Raw genomic sequence first — 20,009 nt, 5'->3', positions numbered from 1 at the left:
ATTTAAAAGTTCTATTTTTGCTGTAAAAAAAAATAATGAAAAAATCCAAACAAAAAAAAGATCTAAAATGGAAACAATCAGTGACCTGATTTATTCATCAACTGCTTAATATGAGCACAATAAGTATGCAGTGAGTCAGTGCAGTAGGGACATTGGGGGGAACTGTTCCAGTAAAGTGTGGTTTGCTCATGTTATGGCGGAGCTCCTCATTGTGCAAAGAAGATCCCAAACTAAAAGACTCAGCAGATTCCAAATAATCACTGTACTGCCGCCCCCCCCCCCCCTCCGGAAGGTGATTACATGGCCCCCTGCACAGGTGATTTCACTGCCCCCTCCCCTTCCCCGTGATTACACTGCCTCCCTCCCCTTCCCGGTATATGATTGCACTCCGTCCCCCATGAGATGATTGCACTCTATGCTTCAGGCAATTGCACTGCCTGCCCCCACACCTCATGCAGTTTGTTGCACACTCCCCTGCAGGTGATTACACTGCCCCCCCTTCCCATGTAGGTGGTTGCACACTACCCTCCACCTCCCCCTTGGCGATTGCACGCCCTGCCCCCCCTTCCCCCGAAGAAAGGATTGCACTGCCCCCCCACCTTCCCATATTAGTGATTGCACTTACCCCCTCTGCCACAGGCTGGTGATTGCACTGTCCCCCCATCTTTCTGTGCTGGGGATTCCACTGCCCCCGTGTAGGTGATTGCACTATCCCCTCCGCTTACTGCAGGTGATTGCACTTCCCCCCCACCTTCACGTGCAGATGATTGCACTTTCCTCCCCATTCCCGTCAGGTGATTGCATTCTTTTCTGCCCCCAGTTGGTGATTGCACTTTCCCCTCCGCTCCTGCCAGGTGAATGCACTGTCCCCCCACCTTCCCATGGAGGTGATTGCCCTCCCCCCCTCGGCTTCCAGCAGGCGACTGCACTTTCCCCCCCCTCCCCCCCTCGGCTTCCAGTAGGCTTCTGCACTTTCTCCTTCGGCTTCCTGCAGGTGATTGCACTTCCCCCCCCTCGGCTTCCGGCAGGTGATTGCACTTCCCCCCTCTGCTTCCGGCAGGTGGTTGCACTTCCCCTTCGGCTTCCAGAAGGTGATTGCACTTCCCTCCCCCCCCAGCTTGCGGCAGGTGATTGCACTTCCCCCCCCCTCGGCTTCCGGGAGGTGATTGCACTTCCCTCCCCCTCTCCTTGGCTTCCGGCAGGTGATTGCACTCCCCCACTCGGCTTCCGGCATGTGATTGTACTCCCCCCCCCCCCCCCCCCCCCTCAGCTTCCGGCAGGTAATTGCATTTTCCCCCACGGCTTCCAGAAGGTGATTGCACTTCTCTCCCCCCGGCTTCCGGCAGGTGATTGCACTCCCCTCGGCTTCCGGCAGGTGATTGCACTTCCCTCCCCCTCTCCTCGGCTTCCGGCAGGTGATTGCACTTCCCTCCCCCCTCTCCTCGGCTTCCGGCAGGTGATTGCACTTCCCTCCTCCCTCTCCTCGGCTTCCGGCAGGTGATTGCACTTCCCTCCTCCCTCTCCTCGGCTTCCGGCAGGTGATTGCACTTCCCTCCTCCCTCTCCTCGTCTTCCGGCAGGTGATTGCACTTCCCTCCTCCCTCTCCTCGGCTTCCGGCAGGTGATTGCACTTCCCTCCCCCCGGCTTCCGGCAGGTGATTTCTCTCCCTCCCCCCTCGGCTTCCGGCAGGTGATTGCACTTCCCTCCCCCTCTCCTCGGCTTCCGGCAGGTGATTACACTTCCCCCCTCGGTTTCCGGCAGGTGATTGCACCCCCACTCGGCTTCCAGCAGGTGATTGCACTTCCCCCTCAGCTTCCCGCAGGTGATTGCACTTTCACCTCGGCTTTTGGCAGATGATTGCACTCCTCCCCCTCTGCTTTTGGCAGGTGATTGCACTCCTCCCCCTCTGCTTCCGGGAGGTGACTGAACTTCCCCCCCCCCTCAGCTTCCGGGAGGTGATTGCACTTCCCCCATCTGCTTCCGGGAGATGATTGCCCTTCCCCCCCTCAGCTTCCAGCAGGTGATTGCACTTCCCACCCTCCCTCGTCTTTCTGCAGGTGATTGCACTTCCCACCCCCCCTCGGCTTTCTGCAGGTGATTGCACTTCCCTCCCCTCTGGCTTCCAGCGGATGATTGCACTCCCCCCCCCCCTCGGCTTCCGGCAGGTGATTGCACTTCCATCCCCCTCTCCTCAGCTTCCGGCAGGTGATTGCACTTACCCCCTCGGCTTCCGGCAGGTGATTGGACCCCCCACAGCAGGTCACTGCACTCCCCCTTCCTCGGCTTTCGGCAGATGATTGCACTCTCCCCCCCCCCAGGCTTCCGGCAGGTGACTGCACTCCCCCCCCCCCCCCCCCCTCGGCTTCCGGCAGGTGATTGCACTCCCCCACCCCCTCGGCTTCCGGGAGGTGATTGCACTTCCCTCTCCTTGGCTTCCGGCAGGTGATTGCACTCCCCCACTCGGCTTCCGGCATGTGATTGTACTCCCCCCCCCCCCCCCCCTCAGCTTCCGGCAGGTAATTGCATTTTCCCCCACGGCTTCCAGAAGGTGATTGCACTTCTCTCCCCCCGGCTTCCGGCAGGTGATTGCACTCCTCTCGGCTTCTGGCAGGTGATTGCACTTCCCTCCCCCTCTCCTCGGCTTCCGGCAGGTGATTGCACTTCCCTCCTCCCTCTCCTCGGCTTCCGGCAGGTGATTGCACTTCCCTCCTCCCTCTCCTCGGCTTCCGGCAGGTGATTGCACTTCCCTCCTCCCTCTCCTCGGCTTCCGGCAGGTGATTGCACTTCCCTCCCCCCGGCTTCCGGCAGGTGATTTCTCTCCCTCCCCCCTCGGCTTCCGGCAGGTGATTGCACTTCCCTCCCCCTCTCCTCGGCTTCCGGCAGGTGATTACACTTCCCCCCTCGGTTTCCGGCAGGTGATTGCACCCCCACTCGGCTTCCAGCAGGTGATTGCACTTCCCCCTCAGCTTCCCGCAGGTGATTGCACTTTCACCTCGGCTTTTGGCAGATGATTGCACTCCTCCCCCTCAGCTTTTGGCAGGTGATTGCACTCCTCCCCCTCTGCTTCCGGGAGGTGACTGAACTTCCCCCCCCCCCCCCTCAGCTTCCGGGAGGTGATTGCACTTCCCCCATCTGCTTCCGGGAGATGATTGCCCTTCCCCCCTCAGCTTCCAGCAGGTGATTGCACTTCCCACCCTCCCTCGTCTTTCTGCAGGTGATTGCACTTCCCACCCCCCCTCGGCTTTCTGCAGGTGATTGCACTTCCCTCCCCTCTGGCTTCCAGCGGATGATTGCACTCCCCCCCCCCCCCCCCCCCTCGGCTTCCGGCAGGTGATTGCACTTCCCTCCCCCTCTCCTCAGCTTCCGGCAGGTGATTGCACTTACCCCCTCGGCTTCCGGCAGGTGATTGGACCCCCCACAGCAGGTCACTGCACTCCCCCTTCCTCGGCTTTCGGCAGATGATTGCACTCTCCCCCCCCCCCCAGGCTTCCGGCAGGTGATTGCACTCCCCCCACCCCCCCTCGGCTTCCGGCAGGTGATTGCACTCCCCCACCCCCTCGGCCTAAGGCAGATGATTGCACTCCCCCCTCGGCTTCCGGCAGGTGATTGCACTCCACCCCCCCTCGACTTCCGGTAGGTGATTGCACTCCACCCCCCCCCCTCGGCTTCCGGCAGGTGACTGCTCAATCTTTAAATTCAGCTTGCACTGACTTTTTGCATAATGCGGGATATAAATACTGCGGAGCACGATCTCCGGAGTGTTCACTCCTCACACTTGTGCTATTACGGGACACACAAGGCGTTAAATGTGACTCACAATTGTCAAGTAAGGAAAATGTCTCTTTTGGAGGATAGTATTGAGCGTGCAGATCTGCGGCCTGTGATGTGGGATGGATCCGGGCTGTGCTGTGCAGATTGTTGGCTTCCCCTTGGGATCGGCCTTTGTCTGGGAAAGCGTTAGCGGGGAACTTGCCTCAATAATGATTAATGGACGCAGATCGCCTGTGCCGCAGATTGTGGAGGCATCTCTCTGCAGACCCTGCATCTCTAGTGCATCTGCCCCCGATGATGCTGATTTCTGTGGACGGTCTCCTGGGCTCTACAAGATGCCAGGTGCAGATCATTTCAGGAATCGGAGGCAGGAACAAGCTTCTGATTCTCTGGAGCTTTATCCTGTGTTCGGCGTCTTGTCTAGTCTCTGGGGCTGAGCCGTATTATACCCACGCTCTTGTAGTTCCTTTATAATGTGACTCCAAGCGCCAAAATAAATCCCCCCCCCCCCCCCCCCCAGTCACCTGTAAAAGAAAAGAAAACCTTTGGTGAAAATCCAATATGGCCTCCAATGCAGGAGCTGACCCTAAACTGAAGGACTCCTGGGCAAGGATAGTTTGAGCCACTTGTGTTGCCTACGTGGATTTAATGACAGCAGTGGGATAGATGTAGACCACCGACAGGTCATCTCACAGGAGGCAATATTTTTTGCCGGATGACCACACATATGGGTCGCCTCCTCCTCTGTACATACTGGCAGACGTGCGTAAGCTACATGGTCGTCCCTGGGTGCCACGTGGTATTTCTGGTAAACCTCATCACACAACTCGGGTGTAGCTAGAATTGAGGGCAATCCATTTCCCAGCTCCATGGGAGGCTTAGTCCAGAGGTTACAAAAAACACAAGTAGGCAAAGTGTTCCTATGTGCCACAGACCACTCCTAGTGCCACCTTAGTGCCCCCACACAGTACCAGTACCCCTCTTTGTGCACCACGCAGTAATGCTGCCCTAATAGAGAGACCAGGGAGGGAACTATGTATATAGTTCTGGGCAATAAAAATGAACAAAGCATATACAGAATGGGAGGAATAGGGCTAAGCAACAGCACATGTGAAAAAGACTTGGGTATACTAATAGATCACAGACTGAACATGAGTCAACAGTGTGATGCAGCAGCAAAAAGGGCAAATACAATTCTGGGATGTATTAACTGATGCTTACAGTCTAGATCACATGAAGTCATTATCTCCCTCTACTCCTTTTTGGTCAGACCTCATCTGGAATACTGGGTCCAGTTTTGGGCAAATAATAGCAAAAAAGGCAGAGATGCTTACCTGCCTAGGCCTCCGAACAAATGCATTATCATGATGCAGTGGGACCCATGTGGCGGCTACACAGGTGCAGAAATACCAATAAGGCAACCACTCCCAACCTACCAAATTAAGGGAGGGGGTGGCTGCTTGGCATATGACTGCACATTAGAGACTTGTATGTGGCGCTGTTCACACAATGGGAATGCACAGCATCCAGGTTAACAGCCTATTAGTGACACCCTTCTATTAGCTCAGGCGGGCTGCCCAGCGCTATTAAGATGCATCCCATGTGAACAGACACCACAGTTTACAAGACAGAGTGGGCCCAACTGCACCCCGAAAAAATGCAAAAAACAGATATAAAAAATGTGAGGTATTAGTTTATATTCTGGCCAAAATATGTAAGCTCGTAACCCAACTTCAAGGGTCCCCACGCTTACGAGTCCTACTCTAACCAATGCTAGCACAAAAAAAGGATTCACAGATCCTACAAAAATAGCAAAAAAGGCAGAGATGCTTACCTGCCTAGGCCTCCGAACAAATGCATTATCAGGATGCAGTGGACCCATGTGGTTAAGATGGCGGCTACACAGGTGCAGTCTCTAATGTACAGTCATATGCCAAGCAGCCACCCCCTCCATTAATTTGGTAGGTTGTGAATGGGTGCCTTATTGGTATTTCTGCACCTGTGTAGCCGCCATCTTAACCACATGGGTCCACTGCACCCTGATAATGCATTTGTTCGGAGGCCTAGGCAAGGTAAGCATCTCTGCCTTTTTTGCTATTTTTTGGAATTTTTGGAGGATCTTTGAATCCTTTTTTTGTGCTAGCATTGGTCCAGTTTTGGGCACCACATTTAAAAAAAAGACATCAACAAACTGGAGCAAGTTCAGAGAAGAGCGACCAGAATGGTGACCGGTCTGCAAACCATGTCCTGTGAGGAACGGTTACAGGATCTGGGAATGTTTAGCTGCAGAAAAGACTGAGAGGAGACTTAATAGCTGTCTACAAATATCTCAAGGGCTGTCACAGTGTAGAAGGATCATCTTTATTCTCATTTGCACAAGGAAAGCAATGGGATGAAACTGAATGGGAGGAGACACAGATTAAATATTAGAAAAACTTTTTGACAGTGAAGGGTGATCAATGAGTGGAACAGGCTGCCACGAGAGGTGGTGAGAGCTCCTGCAATGGACGTCTTCACACAGAGGCTGGACAGACATCTGTCTGGGATGATTTAGTGAATCCTGCTTTGAGCAGGGGGTTGGACCAGATGACCCAGGAGGTCCCTTCCAACTCTACCATTCTATGATTCTATATATTGGCCCCTTATGTAGTAAGAATGACCTATTAGTGCATCCGCACAATAAGGAGCCCCCTGCTGCCCACACATAGTGATGCCCCCACCCTGTAGTATTGCTTCTATAAGCTTCCCACACAATAGTAATGACCCATTTTGAGCCCCCAGGTTGTAGTGATGATCCCTTTTTTAACCCAACCAGAAGTGCTGGCTTACTTAGTACCCTCAAAGAGCTGATGCTCTTAGTTTCCCTCACATGTTAATAATGCCATTGCATTGCTTCCCTTTCAATAGCGACGCCCCTTGGTGCCCCCTCACAGTCGCGACGCCCCTTGGTGCCCCCTCACAGTCGCGACGCCCCTTGGTGCCCCCTCACAGTCGCGACGCCCCTTGGTGCCCCCTCACAGTCGCGACGCCCCTTGGTGCCCCCTCACAGTCGCGACGCCCCTTGTGGCCCCCGCACAGTCGCGACGCCCCTTGTGGCCCCCGCACAGTCGCGACGCCCCTTGTGGCCCCCGCACAGTCGCGACGCCCCTTGGTGCCCCCGCACAGTCGCAACGCGTCCTGGTGCCCCCACAGTGGTGGTTCCCTCTGTCTCCCTTATAATGTAATGATGCTCTTTTAGTGCCTCCGTTACGATAGTGACACCTCTTGGTTCCCCCACGCAGTAGTAATGACCCATTTTGTGCCCCCAGATTGTAGTGATGCCTCCTTAGTCTCCCTGATACAGTAATGATGCATATGAGGATAGAAGTTTTAGCTGTGTGACATTAGCAGGTGACTCAAGGACTTTTGATCAGGGTCTCGTCCCCCCGTTCCTGCATACACTGAACTAACGCTCTTCAGATGCAGCTTCTCTTTTTTGCCGACACCTGTTCAGCCGCAGAAAGGAACCTTGTGACAAGTTTGATCTGCAAATTATGATGAGGCCTCCGGGATGGGATGTGGGGAACAGTCTGCACAAACAGCCGCTCCCGAGGACTTAGATGAAGTGTTTGCATTGCTACAAGTCTCAGCCGAGCTGCCACCACATCTGGATCCATGTTTATTCCTAAGGTCTTGTCATGTCACGTTCATCTCCATGTAGTCAGGCAGGCTTCTTTAGGATCAGAAGGATCAGATTGTATCCTAGAGTTGCATTTTCTGCTCTTTATTGTCTTGTAAGATCGATGCATAACATTTATGGGCTTTATTGTTTATTGTTGTAATGATTCCAAATGGCTCCAATGACAAACACCGTGTTTATTAACTGTATGCACTAATTTATCACAAAATATGGAAAATATAGTCCAAATTTTTTTTTTTTAGCTATTTTACTTAGAACTTGGTTTGTCTCATACAGAGCGCCAAATCCTGTACATGAAAAGCATCATGATATATTGTCTGCAGCCGCCACTAGGGGGAGCTCCCTGCATACAGAGATACATGATAAGATCCTGTCTGCAGTCACCACTAGGGGCAGCTCCCTGTATACAGAGATACATGATAAGATTCTGTCTGCAGCCACCACTAGGGGGAGCTCCCTGTATACAGAGATATGTGATAAGATCCTGTCTGCAGCCACCATTAGGGGGAGCTCCCTGTATACAGAGATACATAAGATCCTGTCTGCAGCCACCACTAGGGGGAGCTCCCTGTATACAGAGATACATAAGATCCTGTCTGCAGCCACCACCAGGGGGAGCTCCGTGTATACAGAGATATATAATAAGAACCTGACTGCAGTCACCACAAGGGGGAGCTCCCTGTATACAGAGATATATAATAAGATCCTGTCTGCAGTCACCACTAGGGGGAGCTCCCTGTATACAGAGATACATAAGATCCTGTCTGCAGCCACCACTAGGGGGAGCTCCCTGTATACAGAGATACATAAGATCCTGTCTGCAGCCACCACCAGGGGGAGCTCCGTGTATACAGAGATATATAATAAGAACCTGTCTGCAGTCACCACAAGGGGGAGCTCCCTGTATACAGAGATATATAATAAGATCCTGTCTGCAGTCACCACTAGGGGGAGCTCCCTGTATACAGAGATAAGCACAGACCAAAAGTTTGGACACACCTCATTTAAAGATTTTTCTGTATTTTCATGACTATGAAAATTGTACATTCACACTGAAGGCATCAAAACTATGAATTTACACATGTGGAATTATATGCTTAACAAAAAAGTGTGAAACAACTGAAATTGTCTTATATTCTAGGTTCTTCAAAGTAGCCATCTTTTGCTTTGATGACTGCTTTGCACACTCTTGGCATTCTCTTGATGAGCTTCAAGAGGTAGTCACCGGGAATGGTTTTCACTTCACAGGTGTGCCCTGTCATGTTTAATAAGTGGGATTTCTTGCCTTATAAATGGGGTTGGGACCATCAGTTGTGTTGAGCAGAAGTCTGGTGGATACACAGCTGATAGTCCTACTGAATAGACTGTTAGAAGTTGTATTATGGCAAGAAAAAAGCAGATAAGAAAAGAAAAACGAGTGGCCATCATTACTTTAAGAAATGAAGGTCAGTCAGTCCGAAAAATTGGGAAAACTTTGAAAGTGTCCCCAAGTGCAGTGGCAAAAACCATCAAGCGCTACAAAGAAACTGGCTCACATGAGGACCGCTCCAGGAAAGGAAGACCAAGAGTCACCTCTGCTTCTGAGGATAAGTTTATCCGAGTCACCAGCCTCAGAAATCGCAGGTTAACAGCAGCTCAGATTAGAGACCAGGTCAATGCCACACAGAGTTCTAGCAGCAGACACATATCTACAACAACTGTTAAAGGGAACCTGTCACCCCGTTTTTTCAAGATGAGATAAAAATAGCGTTAAATAGGGGCAGAGCTGTGCTTTACATTAGTGTATTTTTTGTGCCTTTATTCCCCACCTATGCTGCCGAAATACCTTTGTAAAGTCGCCGTTTTGGGCTGTCACTCACGCTGGTCTGGTCATATGGGCGTGGTGACATCGCTGTTACTCCCCCAGATCTTGCTCAGCTTTCCGTTGGTGGCATAGTGGTGTGCGCATGCCCAACAGGCGAATCCACTGCGCAGCTGAAGGAAAATAGCGCGATCTGCGATATTCAGCGGTTTATCGGTGGGCGCGGCCATCTTCCTGAGGCCGCACGTGCGCAGATGGTAGTGCTCGGCTTCCCGGGGCTTCAGGAAAATGGCCGCCACGATCTCCATCACGCGCGTCATCCTGCGGCCATTTTCCTGAAGCCCCGGGAAGCCGAGCACTACCATCTGCGCACACGCGGCCTCAGGAAGATGGCCGCGCCCACCGATAAACCGCTGAATAGCGCAGATAGGTGGGGAATAAAGGCACAAAAAATACACTAATGTAAAGCACAGCTCTGCCCTTATTTAACGCTATTTTTATCTCATCTTGAAAAAACGGGGTGACAGGTTCCCTTTAAGAGGAGACTTTGTGCAGCAGGCCTTCATGGTAAAATAGCTGCTAGGAAACCACTGCTAAGGACAGGCAACAAGCAGAAGAGACTTGTTTGGGCTAAAGAACACAAGGAATGGACATTAGACCAGTGGAAATCTGTGCTTTGGTCTGATGAGTCCAAATTTGAGGTTTTTGGTTCCAACCACCGTGTCTTTGTGCGACGCAGAAAGGGTGAACGGATGGACTCTACATGCCTGGTTCCCACCGTGAAGCATGGAGGAGGAGGTGTGATGGTGTGGGGGTGCTTTGCTGGTGACTCTGTTTGGGATTTATTCAAAATTGAAGGCATACTGAACCAGCATGGCTACCACAGCATCTTGCAGCTGCATGCTATTCCATCCGGTTTGCGTTTAGTTGGACCATCATTTATTTTTCAACAGGACAGTGACCCCAAACACACCTCCAGGCTGTGTAAGGGCTATCTGACCAAGAAGGAGAGTGATGGGGTGCTACGCTAGATGACCTGGCCTCCACAGTCACCAGACCTGAACCTAATCGAGATGGTTTGGGGTGACGTGGACCGCAGAGTGAAGGCAAAAGGGCCAACAAGTGCTAAGCATCTCTGGGAACTCCTTCAAGATTGTTGGAAGACCATTCCCGGTGACTACCTCTTGAAGCTCATCAAGAGAATGCCAAGAGTGTGCAAAGCCGTCATCAAAGCAAAAGGTGGCTACTTTGAAGAACCTAGAATATAAGACACATTTTCAGTTGTTTCACACTTTTTTGTTAAGTATATAATTCCACATGTGTAAATTCATAGTTTTGATGCCTTCAGTGTGAATGTACAATTTTCATAGTCATGAAAATAGAGAAAAATCTTTAAATGAGAAGGTGTGTCCAAACTTTTGGTCTGTACTGTGTATAATAAGATCCTGTCTGCAGCCACCACTAGGGGGAGCTCCCTGTATACAGAGATACATAAGATTATATCTGCAGCCGCCACTAGGGGGAGCTCCCTGTTTACATAGATATATGATAAGATCCTGTCTGCAATCACCACCAGGGGGAGCTCCCTGTATACAGAGATACATAAGATCCTGTCTGCAGCCACCACTAGGAGAAGCTCCCTGTATACAGAGATATATGATAAGATCCTGTTCTGAGCTCCCCCTAGTGGTGGCTCTACAAACGTGTGTAGTGAGCTCCCCATAGTGGTGACTGTGTATAAATCTGTAGGTAGCCAGCTCCCTCTAGTGATGACTGTATAAATCTGTATGTACTGAGTTCCCACTAGTGGTGACAGTATAAATCTGTATGTTGTGAGCTCTCACTAGTGGTTGTATAAATCTGGAGGTAGTGAGCTCCCCCTAGTGGTGACTGTATAAATCTGTATGTTCTGAGCTGCCCCTATTGGTGACTGTATAAATCTGTAGGTAGTGAGCTCCCCTTGTTGGTGACTGTATAATTCTGTATATTCTGAGCTCCCCCTAGTGGTGACCGTATAAATCTGTAGGTAGTGAGCTCTCCCTAGTGGTGACCATATAAATCTGTAGGTAGTGAGCTCCCCCTAGTGGATTACCGTATAAATCTGTAGGTAGTGAGCTCCCTCTAGTGGTGACTATATAAATCTATGTACTGAGCTCCCTCTAGTGGTGACTGTATAAATCTGAAGGTATTGAGCTCCTCCTAGCGGTGAATGCAAGCAGTAAGCATGTGTCCTTTCACTATGATAATGCTGAGGGTTTGGAGCTGTGTATCTTTGTGATTTCCTTCTGAAGATTCGGCAGACATTACATCGCCGCAGTCCGGTCGTGTTCTTGTGTTTCCGTTAATCTCTTCTCATTTTGTTTGTGTGGGACTCGGAGATGAGAGATCAGCGTTGTCTTCGGGGTTTTTATCCTTGAAGGAAACGAGTTCAAACCGAGATTTTTTTCATACTTATTAACTTGGATACATGATGAGAGCCTAAGCCGCTTTTCTGTCTCTTCCAGGTACTTACCAAGGTCAGTGGGCGGCTGGAATACGCCAGGGCTATGGAGTGCGCCAGAGCGTCCCATATGGAATGGCCGCCATTATTCGGTCCCCACTTCGGACCTCTATAAACTCGCTCCGCAGCGAGCAAACCAATGGGACAGCGATGCACCCGGATGCCTCCTGCGGGGTGGCTGGCAGCCCGGCCGTCTCTAGAGGGGGGTTTGTGCTGATGGCCCACAGTGACGCCGAGATGTTAAAGAACAAAAAGAAGGGAATCTTCAGGAGATCCATCCTCAGCGGCCTGAAGCTCCGCAAGTCCGAATCGAAAAGCTCCCTCGCCAGCCAGCGGAGCAAACAGAGCTCGTTCCGCAGTGAAGCCGGCATGAGCACTGTGAGCTCCACCGCCAGCGACATCAACTCCACCATCAGCCTGGGCGAGGCCGAGACCGAGCTGTCGGTGATCGAGGACGACATCGATGCCACCACCACCGAGGTCTACATGGGGGAATGGAAGCACGACAAGCGCTCTGGTTTCGGAGTAAGTCAGCGCTCGGACGGTCTAAAGTACGAGGGGGAGTGGGCCAATAACAAGCGGCACGGGTACGGATGCATGACTTTTCCCGATGGAACGAAGGAGGAAGGGAAGTACAAGCAAAATGTCCTGGTGAGCGGGAAGAGGAAGAACCTGATCCCTCTTCGAGCCAGCAAGATCCGAGAGAAGGTGGACCGAGCCGTGGAGCAAGCCGAGCGGGCGAGTAACATTGCCAAGCAGAAAGCCGAGATCGCAGCATCAAGGTGAGGACGGGGCGTGGGTGCAGACGGGTTTAATGGTGGGGGGCACTAGATGTTCCCCCCCCGAGGATTATAATGGCCTTGTATTATACTGATGTGAACTCATGGCATCCTGGAGCCTGCAGTCCTCAGACCCACATTCACCCTGCACCAGAATATGCCCTCTATTTCCCCCTGTTATCAGCCGTTTCCGGCTGGTCAGATTGTGACTGTGACGATCATGTAATCGCCTAAATCTGGAGCTAAGAACATGACTCTGTAGGGTCAGTGAATTACCAGTGCTGTGGTTCTGTTCACGGGGGGCATCAGCAGCCCCCCAGGCAGAGAATGGACATTGTTCTGAAGTTTTTGTGTTCTTTCTGTATCGTGGGGGAGTGTGTGTATATACCAGTATACAGATGATGCCAGGGACGTAGCTATACTAGTGCAGAGGAGGCAGTGGGCCCCCGGTCCAGACCCTGCTGCCATCCACATAGACATTATTAATGGCAAATGGTAGGTGGATTCTCCTGGTATATATCTTTGTGTGTTCTTGGGTCATAAAGTTAATTCTCTAGATGAAGTTTTCCAAAAATCTGCAAAGTGATCACCTAACGTAAGTGCATACCCCCCCGGAGAAGGCAAGGTGCAGGTACGTGGCACCGCTGTGCCCAATGCTCCGCGGGCAGCTCCAGGCGTTTCTTGTCTGTTCCGTGCAGCGGTGCGGCCGCAGCGTTGACCTGACGTTTCCCTTCCCCGACCCTTTCCTCCTCACCTACGTGTCACTTATTACCCGGGATGACTGCACTTGACCCAGTTCACTCCTCATAATCCAGTAAAGCCTTGTTCTGGGCTGCCGCGCGTCTGCCCTCCTGAGTCACCTTAGAGCAGGGGCAGCATCCTCCGCGCTCGGAGCTACAGACCCTCTGTGCCACCCACCTGCAGAGGTTCTCTGTGCCACGTGAGCTGGGTGAGTCATCACTATGCCTCTGATGACTCGCGTGGCCTCGCATGAAGGGTGACGGGCTGAGGATGGGAACGTTACAGAGCAGGAGGCACTGACTGCCCGCTCCATGCCCGGGTATAGCTGCCCGGGCTGCAGCATCGCTGTAAGGCTCTGTGTGCCCATATCACAGCTGAGGGTTCGCTACATTGTATAAACAATATTCCATCCTCTAAATATCCTGATTCATTTTACCTGCACTGATACATTGTAACAAACTCCATACAGGAGAGATTTTCTGCTCATTATTCTCTGGCCTGGAAACATTGTAACAAATACTCAGCTGTGTATAGTATTAAATCTGGACAGAATTCTTCCTTTCTGATCTAAAAAAAAGTTAACATAAGCATCCCATCATTTTTAATGCATTCCGCAATTTTTGTGCACATGATGCGGTTTTTTTTCCCGCCAAAAAAACGCATTGCGGTAAAAAAAAACGCTTCGTGTTAATTAATTTTGCAGATTTTTCGCATTTTTGCCGCTATATTATTGCATGGGGGAAGCTCCGGAAAAAAACGCGGCAAAAACGCGAACGGATTTCTTGCAGAAAAAGTCCGGTTTTGTTGAGGAAAATTCTTCAGATATTCCTGAACGTGTGCACATAGCCTTACACTGCAGTTGTGATTGTTTCATAGAGCTGAGATGTCGTATTATGCAACATTAGAATCTGTAATATTAAAGGGGAAGTCACAGCCCTGAGGGAGCCTGTGTGTTCATGTATTCCTGAACCCCGTCCTTCTCAGAGTCCCCTGCAGTCTCCAGAGTTTTCCTACAAGGTGACATTATAAAAACAACTTGGCAATTGTAAAAGATAATTGAAACCATCAAAGGAAAACGTGTTTGTAACAATCTCCAAATAATAACCAGGTCAGCGGAGCTTAGGCTACTTTCACACTAGCGTCGTTTGCAATACGTTGCAATGCGTTGTTCAGGAGAAGAAACGCATCCTGCAAAGTTGTCTGCAGGATGCATTTTTTCCCCATAGACTTACATTACTGACGCATTGCGACGTATTGCCACACATCGCAACCGTCGTGCGACGGCTGCGTCGTGTTTTGGCGGACCGCCGGCACAAAAAAAGTTCCATGCGGCCGAAACTCCGCCCCCTCCTCCCCGAACCTTGCAATGGGGCAGCGGAAGCGTCGTAAGACTGCTTCCGCTGCCCACGTCTGGCATTTCTTTCACAGCATGCGTCGGTATGTCGGCCCGACGCACTGCGATGGGCCCGTACCGACGCTAGTGTGAAAGCAGCCTTAAATGCCCCCCCCGCAGACGTTCACTACAGCACGACTGGAGTATAACAGTAGAGAACGCACATCTTACACCTCCGACATCATCAATGCAACCGTTACACCCCTGTACTGTCCGGAACTGAAAGACCACGTCCATTATTACGGTACATGGTACTAGAATATAACTGCTATATTACTGCCCCTATGTACAAGAATATAACTACTATAATACTGCCCCCTATGTACAAGAATATAACTACTATAATACTGCTCCTATGTACAAGACTATAACTACTATAATACTGCGCCTATGTACAAGAATATAACTACTATAATCCTGCCCCTATGTACAAGAATATGACTACTATAATACTGCCCCTATGTACAAGAATATAACTACTATAATACTGCTCCTATGTACAAGACTATAGCTACTATAATACTACTCCTATGTACAAGAATATAACTACTATAATACTGCCCCTATGTACAAGAATATAACCACTATAGTACTACTCCTATGTACAAGAATATAACTAATATAATACTGCCCCTATGTACAAGAATATAACTACTAAAATACTGCCCATTGTACAAGACTATAACTTAATAATTTTTCCCCCCTATGTGAAGGAATATAACTGCTATAATACGGTTTGCTTGCAGTGACATCTCTCTGTTTTCTGTGCTGTTTGGGATGACTGGTTATACTGGTTACATTGTAACACTTTTGTGATTGTCAGGTTGGTGTAATATAAGGTGTCTGTGCCTTTAATTCTTCGCCTTCTTCCTGGGTGTAAGTCCTCGGTGGGTCAGGATTTTCCGGACCCCCGCGGGCTGTGTGCTGCTATCCACCATTAATAATTTACATTGAATCCATTTCTAATGCACACGTTACATTGTGATATCAGCGGGGAACATATTACCGGCCGGGTATTTACCACACGGTGAGCAGTCATGAATTATGGATGTCGTTATACTGCAGGGAAAACACGTCTCGTCCTGCGCCCAGCGCTTTGCTGTAGATGAAGAGAACTCCATGTCTCGCTATACAATTCAGTTTTTCTTAAAGGGGTTTTCTAGATTAAAATAAATGGGCCGCTATCCGTGCCCCTGATAAATTTGATGTTAGATGCTTGGGATGGGGTCTATAATAATTAGAATAACCTACGAGGCTCCCAAGTGTCACGGGGTCCTTCTACGATAACACACAATCAACAGAGCGAGGGAAGTGTGAACAATCCCAAGACCTTTATTATAGGCAAAACTAGAAGGTCCATAAACAATCCACCACACTGAGGATACAATAGTCCAGAACACGAATGCAGTTCAGTAACAGGATAAAATGTCCAAGGAAATGAGTCCAATAATCCAGCAGACAGAGGATAAAAATGGTCCCTATGCTTCCCTTTCGCTCTGGGGTGCTGTGTTCACACCATCCTCACCACACAGGAACTGACTTCCCAGCTCCAGTCCTCCCCAGCCTCCTCCTTAAGCTGGAGTCACACTAAACGACTTGCCAACGATCCCGACCAGCGATTCAACCTGGCCGTGATCGTTGGTAAGTCGTTGTGTGGTCGCTGGGGAGCTGTCACACAGACAGCTCTCTCCAGCGACCAACGATCAGGGGAACGACTTCGGCATCGTTGAAACTGTCTTCAACGATGCCGAAGTCCCCCTGCAGCACCCGGGTAACCAGGGTAAACATCGGGTTACTAAGTGCAGGGCCGCGCTTAGTAACCCGATATTTACCCTGGTAAATCCTGGTAGGTCCTGCACACACACACCATCCATAGGAACTGAAGCCCCTGAGGAGATCGGCTGTCTGCAGGTGAGTATAACCATTTTTTTATTATTTGTAAACATTCTATCTTTTACTATTGATGCTGCATAGGCTGCATCTATAGTAAAAAGTTGGTCACACTTGTCAAACACTATGCTTCACAAGTGTGACCAACCTGTCAATCAGTTTTCCAAGCGATGCTACAGATCGCTTGGAAAACTTTAGCATTCTGCAAGCTAATTACACTTGCAAAATGCTAAAAAAACCGCAAAAAAACGGGGAAAAAACGCGAAAAGAAACATGCGGATTTCTTGCAGGAAATTTCCGGTTTTCTTCAGGAAAGGTATACATACCTTAAGGTATGTGCACACGTCTGGATTTCTTGCAGAAATTTCCTGAAGAAAACCGGAAATTTTCTGCAAGAAATCCGCATTTTTTTTTTTTGCATTTTTTCCCCGTTTTTTTCGCGTTTTTTTTAGCATAATTAGCTTGCAGAATGCTAAAGTTTTCCAAGCGATCTGTAGCATCGCTTGGAAAACTGATTGACAGGTTGGTCACACTTGTGAAGCATAGTGTTTGACAAGTGTGACCAACTTTTTACTATAGATGCAGCCTATGCAGCATCAATAGTAAAAGATAGAATGTTTAAAAATAATAAAAAAATAAAAAAAAGGTTATACTCACCCTCTGATGGCCCCCGATCTCCTCAGCTGTTGCTTTGTGTGTAGGACCTGCGATGACGTCGCGGTCACATGACCGCGACGTCACGGTCACATGACCGCGACGTCATCGCAGGTCCTTCACACAGAGCATCTATAGGAACGGAAGAGAGAGCATGCACCGATGAGAGGCGGGAAGACTCCGGGGCCATCAGAGGGTGAGTATATCACTATTTTTTATTTTAATTCTTTTTTTTTTACCAATTATATGGTGCCCAGTCCGTGGAGGAAAGTCTCCTCTCCTCCACCCTGTGTACCAACCACACATGATCTGCTTACTTCCCGCATGGTGGGCATAGCCCCATGCGGGAAGTAAGCAGATCAATGCATTCCTATGTGTGCGGAATCCCCGCGATTCCGCAAATTAATGAACATGTTGCTTTTTTTTCTGCAATGCGATTTTTTTCGCGGAAAAAAATGCAACATTTGCACAAGATATACGGAATACACTGAAAATAATGGGAGGCACATGTAAGCGTTTTTTTCGCCGTTTTTTTGCAATTTTATCGCAAAAAAAACACAAAAAATTTCTTCAGGATTTTTTGCATTTTTTATTCAGATTTCCCCAATAAAAACACTATAATGCCGCATAAAAACCGCATACATTATGCATCCTATCATTTGGAATGCATTCCGCATTTTTTGAAGCAACATGTTCATTATTTTTGCGGATTTTTTGCGGATTTCCCATGAAATTGGAGTGTCAGGAAAAAAAACGCAAAAAATCTGTACAAAAAAAGCGTAAAAAACGCGCAAAAAAAACGCATGCGGATTTCTGGCAGAAATGTCCGGATTTTGTCTGGAAAATTTCTGCAAGAAATCCTGACGTGTGCACATACCCTAAGGGTACCGTTACACAAAACGATTTACCAACGATCACAACCAGCGATACGACCTGGCCGTGATCGTTGGTAAGTCGTTGTGTGGTCGCTGGGGAGCTGTCACACAGACAGCTCTCCAGCGACCAACGATGCCGAAGTCCCCGGGTAACCAGGGTAAGCATCGGGTTACTAAGCGCAGGGCCGCGCTTAGTAACCCAATGTTTACCCTGGTTACCATCGTAAATGTAAAAAAAAAAAAACCGTACATACTCACATTCCGGTGTCCGTCAGGTCCCTAGCCGTCTGCTTCCCGCACTGACTGACTGCCGGCCAGAAAGTAAAAGCAGAGCACAGCGGTGACGTCACATTTACGATGGTAACCAGGGTAAACATCGGGTTACTAAGTGCGGCCCTGCGCTTAGTAACCCGATGTTTACCTTGGTTACAAGCGAACGCATCGCTGGATCGGTGTCACACACACCGATCCAGCGATGACAGCGGGAGATCCAGCGATGAAATAAAGTTCCAAACGATCTGCTATGACGTACGATTCTCAGCAGGATCCCTGATCGCTGCTGCGTGTCAGACACAGCGATATCGTATGGATATCGCTGGAACGTCACGGATCGTACCGTTGTAGCGACAAAAGTGCCACTGTGAGACGGTACCCTTAGTGAGCTAATCCAATTATCAGCCTTTTGGAAGGTAATTGAGACTCTAGACAATATGGGGAATACACGGAACGATACAAGGCAACAAGAGAACACTATGAAAATCAGTAAAATATAAATATACACAAAATGATACCCACATAACATATCACACCATCACACTAAGCTATTAAAAAATAAAAAAATGACATTAAATAACTAATCAATGGTTTTTAATGTACCGTTACATAAAACAACCCCTAAACCAGGGACATTTAATACCGCCAGCCTATGACCACAGATTACCGTTCCATAGTGCTTGATTAATCCAGTCCTACTGATTATGAAGCCCAGTATACCAGGAGAAGGGATATATAACAGTCTACGGCCACATCTTACCGCCACCTAGTGCTTGATTAATACCATTATACTGGTTATGAACAAATCCTAGTATACCAGGAGAGTATTACAAATACATTGCCACTATAGGTTTATGTAATAGATATTAGGGTCACATATTACAGCCATCTAGTGCTTCAATAATACCGTTATACTGATAATGAACAGGACCAGTATTACCAGTAAGCCACCAGTAGTGCGGTACATTGGTAATACTGGTAGTATGACATATAATAGTCCCATGATTACATATTACCCCCATACTATCCATAGATTGATTGACGCCGTTCACTTTCCTTTTTCATCTGTCCGTGATGCCATGAGGACTTCTCTCTCGTCCCAGTGAGAGTAGGTTCAGGACAAGACGCTCTCTGCTTTTCCATTCTTTTTTCCGTATCCTTGTCTTGTGTAGTACCCTCAGGTCCAGGTCGATGCCAGCCCACACATAAGGTCGGTATACTTACTACTAAAGGAGCGCTCCACCCGGACAGGAGTTGTCTGCAGCCCAAGGATGGGATGCGTGTGTGTCGGAGCAGCGCTTCTCGTTGCCGGTGATCCTGCCTCAGGTCTACCTGTAGATGTCTGGCGTCGCCCCCTTATGTCTTCCATCATAGGCTTCTCTGCGACCCACCTCCCGATTTATGGGGCTCTCGGGCAGATTGACATGATTCGCTGCCGATCAAGAAACGTAGAAGATCTTATACAATGGTGATGCGTCTGCGGCGATCTTAAGCATCCTCATCAATGAAGGTGTTGGTAGTTCATGCTGGGATCTGTAGTTCCACAGCAGCATCGACCTAGAAGCACTTGTTAGAGTTTTCAGTCTGCTGGGAGGGAGGCCGGATTCCTGAAGGAGACGCTCTGTCCAGATGGCTGCTTTCTACACCAAGCGA

The 20,009-nt window shown here is 49.4% G+C and overlaps 1 protein-coding gene across 2 annotated transcripts in view; it reads left to right on the top strand.

Annotated features, from left to right (window-relative positions):
* Positions 1-20,009, top strand: part of JPH3 (junctophilin 3) — a 76,701-nt gene that overhangs the window by 28,606 nt on the left and 28,086 nt on the right. For both annotated transcript variants that reach the window (XM_077288827.1, XM_077288828.1), the window contains exon 2: positions 11,756-12,533. In XM_077288827.1, the coding sequence (XP_077144942.1) occupies positions 11,756-12,533 (778 nt within the window). The remainder of the gene's footprint in view (positions 1-11,755; positions 12,534-20,009) is intronic.

The sequence above is a fragment of the Ranitomeya variabilis genome, chromosome 2, assembly GCF_051348905.1.
Source record: "Ranitomeya variabilis isolate aRanVar5 chromosome 2, aRanVar5.hap1, whole genome shotgun sequence".
NCBI classification, from domain to species: Eukaryota; Metazoa; Chordata; class Amphibia; order Anura; family Dendrobatidae; genus Ranitomeya; species Ranitomeya variabilis.
The sequence above is the reverse complement of the archived record's forward strand: the minus strand, read 5'-3'. Positions and strand labels throughout refer to the sequence as shown.